Raw genomic sequence first — 4,472 nt, 5'->3', positions numbered from 1 at the left:
TAGCCCAGAAAGCGTAGCCGTAGCCTAAGGCATCATTTTTTTCACTTTTGGCTACACTTTTCAAGTGTACCTGAATGGGTATTTTTCTTGTAGTGATTGGGGGCTCAATTTGGTCAACTCGTGAGTTTGTTCTTTGGGCTTCATGAAAGGAAAACACACCTTCAATGAAATGGACATCACGAGAGACAAGAAAAACTTTCTTTTCCAAATCAAACAGCTTCCATCCTTTTTGCTCAAATGGATACCCGACAAAAACACATTTCCTACTTTGACTGTTAAATTTGTCATTTTTCCTACTTTGGTTATGAGCATAACACAAAGAACCAAAAACTCGCAGGTGTTCATAACTGGGAGCTCTTCCATGAATAATTTCATATGGGGATTTTTCTTTCAACACTAAGGACGGTGTGAGATTGATTAGGTGCCCGGCAGTTAAAACGCATTCTCCCCAAAACTCAATAGGGAGATTACCTTGGAATCGCAAGGATCGGGCAACATTTAGAATATGCCTGTGCTTGCGCTCTACTCTTCTATTTTGTTGTGGAGTTCCGACACACGAAGTTTGATGAATCACTCCTTGTTGCATAAAGTACTGCTTTAAATACATGAACTCTGTTCCATTATCGGATCGCACCATTTTGATGCATTTATTGTATTGTTTTTCAACCAAAACAAAGAAATTTTTCAATGTAACAGACACTTTCGTCTTTTCTTTTAACAAATATATCCAAACAACCCGTGAGCAATCATCCACAATGGTTAAGAAATATGAGGCTCCACATGATGACGGAGTTTTATAAAGCCCCCACAAGTCACAATGAATCAAATAAAAAATACTCGAAGCATGACTATCACTTAATGGAAACTTATCTCTTGTTTGTTTGGATTTTTCACAAATTTCACAAATTTTATTCACCTCTTCGCTAGTACATTTGTCACTCACATTGGGGATCATTTGCACAATTTTAAATGATGGATGTCCCAATCTCTTATGCCACAGAGTCAATTTATTTTCAGCTTTGACATGACTTGCTTGAGCCTTGTGCACACCACGATACCAATAGAGTCCATCCTTCCGTTCACCCGCTCCAATCATGTTCCTCGAAGTGCGGTCCTGCATAATACACAGCTTGTCAGTGAATTGTACAACACATTTTTCTTCATCAGTCAATTGTGGAACAGAAAGTAAGTTGCATTTTAATTTTGGTACATAAAGGACATTTTTCAACTGAAGTCCTCTGTCAAGAACCACAGTTCCTTGTTTGCAAGCAAGCATGTGCTCACCATCAGGCAACCCCACTGGGCATCCTGGAATGGTCCTTTGGTCACACAAATTTTTCAAGGTACCTGTCATGTGGTTAGAAGCACCACTATCGATGATCCACAAATCCCAAATTCTCTTACCATTCATTTTCTCAGATTCAGCTGATTTTTGTTTGCTGATCATATCAACCAATACCTTCCATTGCTCACTAGTTAAACCTGTCATGTCAAGACTCTTTTCTTCTAGGTTATTCACACGACTTCCACTTCTTCCAGTACATGCCACATTAGCACGCATTTGAGCCCCTCGGTTATGCATCCCTTGTCTTCCTGATCCTTTGCCAGTGCCTCTTCCTTCGTGCCTTGGCCGGTCACCCCACCATTTTGGGTAACCCACTATTTAAAAATACTATTTCACATCATGCCCATTTTTTCCGTACTTGAAACACGTCACGGCCTTTTCTCCATGTTCACCTCCCCTTTTAGCCTTGTTGCCGACATGCGCCGCAAGTCCTACAACCAGACCCCTTTCATCCGCCGACTTGGTGATTGTCTTTACCCTTTCCTCTTGAATTAACATCGCGTACACACGATTAAGCGAAAGTAAAGGATCGGTTGCAAGGATACTCGACCTCACAGTGGCATACCTGACATCATCAAGGCCCATGAGGAGTTGGTGAACCTTTTCTTCTTCCCTCCGCTTCTCAAGTTGAGAGCCAATTGAACACTTGCACCCACCACAGATGTATTTGGGAATCTGGTCACAATTTGCAAGTTCATCCCAAAGTATTTTTAACTTTCCATAGTACGTAGCCATGGACGCACCTTCTTGCTTACACCTTGTCAAATCTGCTTTCAACTGCTGTATTTGAGGTCTATTCACAACAGAGAAGCGTTCTTTGATGTCCTCCCATAGCGTCTTCGCATTCTCTGCATACGCCATGATGGTCCACAAGCTTGGCTCGATCGTATTCAAAATCCACGAAACGATCATGGATTGGACCGTCCACCAGTCTTCAAGTTCAGGTGCATCCTTTCCTGGTTCTGTGTGAGTCCCATCAATGAATCCCCACTTTCTCCAAGCTCAAAGAAAAATTTTCACAACCCTCGCTCATTCGTCATAATTTTCCCCACGCAATTGCACCTGCATGATTATGTTTCATGGGTTATCACTCGCGTTGAGGTCGTACGGCAAGTGAGTCTTCTTCTCATCTCCTCCTGAGGAGTGTGGTTTGTCGCCGATGGTCTTCTCTGACTCTGCGTCCATGGTTTCTCAGGTCATCCTCTATTTTATGTGTTTCTCAAGTTAGGCTTTGATGCCATAATAAATAATGGTAATCGGCCTGTTTTCTCTTTGATACAAATAAAATCGACGGTGCCTTTGTCTATAATATGTTTACTAAAATCGACAACTTTGCTGTCAATATTGGATCCAATAAAATCGACGCAATTGCCGTCGATTTTATTATTTATATACCGATAAATTCTATGTCTGTATTTGTGTTTGCTTGTCTATTTTAAAATTAAAAAGCGACAACTATTCCATCGATTTTAATAGATATGTTTTAATTATTTTGTTTTATTTGAAAATTAATAAACAATTAATGCAAATAAATATAAAAATAAAATTTATACAGAATATAGATAACAAGACAAATAAACTTTTAAATATAAAAATAAAATTTATACTAAATATTAGATAATAAGTTTACAAACTTATAAAAATAATAAATAATCCTCTAACATAAAGACTCAAGACAAGATAAATAACTAAACTTAGACTTATATTCGTTTAAATTGTAATCTACTAATAATACAAAATATTCCAAGTAATTAAATAACCTACTCATACTCATCTAAATAATCATCCGAGTCATCAAAATCATCAGAATCATCCTCCCTTTGAGAACTCTGTGGTTGTCCTGGTCGCTACAGAATAGGTGGGAGTTTTCTACCTGAGGCTGGGGTTGGGACTGGGGCTGAAGCTGTGCTTTTCTGAGAGCTTGGAAAAGTAAAAGGAGGAGGTGGGAGAACACGTGATCCAGAACTACTAGAACCCATGGCCCTCACATACTCAGTCAAGCTGCTCAATTGATGACTAAACTGATCCATCTGTGAGTTACTGGTGTTGAGATCCTCATGCAAGGATTCAACTGTCTGTTGCCACTCTCTTTTCTCCCTTTGGTAGCGGTCTTCAAGCTCTCTATATTTAGCAGCATGCTGTTCAACTTCCCTATTGAGTATTATGATTCGTTCTCTAAGATCCAAAACATCAGCGCTGGTGGTCGTGGTTGGCCCATCAACTCGAGGCCGCACCATGGAAGAGTCCCTTACCTCACCCATACCATATACCCTACCTCTTCGTTTTCCACCCACTGTCTCAATCCATATGCTTTCCTCAGAGACAGGCGGTGGATCAGTTACACCAGCCTCTATAGCAGCCTGTCGCTCTTGCTCAGCCTGAAACATATGCTCTTGAAATATATCCTACAATGAGGAGAAATGATTGATAAACTACTACAAGTATTAATAAGGCATAACAATTAGATAACAAAATAGTTACAATTAATAAAGGTAAGTTACCTTTGTCTTTCGGGAGTGTTCATCAACCCATTGAGTCCTATCCTCTTTGCGAGTATGAGTGTGCTCAAAAAACTCATCCATACGTGATGGTCTTCCAAGCGAATGATTCTACATAATGAGAGAAACAATATGACACACTATCACTGATTGAGGAAAAAAATTGCATCTAAAGTTCTACTACTACCCTTAAAGCATCCAATTCTTTCTTGTTAAACAGGATACATGATGCATCCAAAATAATGATAATAATTTTTTTCATCTACATAGCATCATTTGATTAAAAATTATAGTGATGACTGGAAATAACAGCAAAAGGAATAAATACTAGTAATAATTATTTCGATAAAATCAAAAGCAAAAAAAGATAAAAGAAGAGACCAAACTAAATTCTTTTGTCCTTTCAAATATAACTAATTTTAATGACATTTATAAAATTATCATACTAAAATCTACCTAAATATTATTAAATGAATTGAAATTAAAAAAATGCATTGAATCAAACATAATGCATTTAATCTTATTGTGCTGTGTTCATTGGCATTTTATGCAAGCATTACATAACCAGCCCAGAATGTTCATGTTACATTTTTAACATAATAATTTCATTTTAGAGCATCTTGCCATTT

The 4,472-nt window shown here is 38.2% G+C and overlaps 1 protein-coding gene across 1 annotated transcript; it reads right to left on the bottom strand.

Annotated features, from left to right (window-relative positions):
• Window positions 1–3,192: 3,192 nt before the first annotated feature.
• Window positions 3,193–3,927, bottom strand: LOC107624001 (uncharacterized). Its single transcript, XM_021113287.2, has 2 exons — window positions 3,847–3,927; window positions 3,193–3,750 (listed from the first exon to the last, which is right to left on the bottom strand). Exons 1-2 carry the CDS (start codon window positions 3,925–3,927, stop codon window positions 3,193–3,195), a joined length of 639 nt encoding a protein of 212 aa, XP_020968946.2.
• Window positions 3,928–4,472: the final 545 nt, after the last annotated feature.

Source organism: Arachis ipaensis, chromosome B10, assembly GCF_059453495.1.
Source record: "Arachis ipaensis isolate K30076 ecotype BB chromosome B10, ASM5945349v1, whole genome shotgun sequence".
Taxonomy (NCBI): domain Eukaryota; kingdom Viridiplantae; phylum Streptophyta; class Magnoliopsida; order Fabales; family Fabaceae; genus Arachis; species Arachis ipaensis.
This window is presented reverse-complemented; position numbering and strand designations above follow the sequence as displayed.

Bases quoted from the DNA above. Each gene is read 5' to 3' on its own strand.
- LOC107624001 (XM_021113287.2), bottom strand. From the start codon at position 3,927: ATGGATGAGTTTTTTGAGCACACTCATACTCGCAAAGAGGATAGGACT. The intron at 3,751-3,846 runs GTAACTTACCTT...TCCTCATTGTAG, and splicing joins AACACTCCCGAAAGACAAAG to GATATATTTCAAGAGCATAT.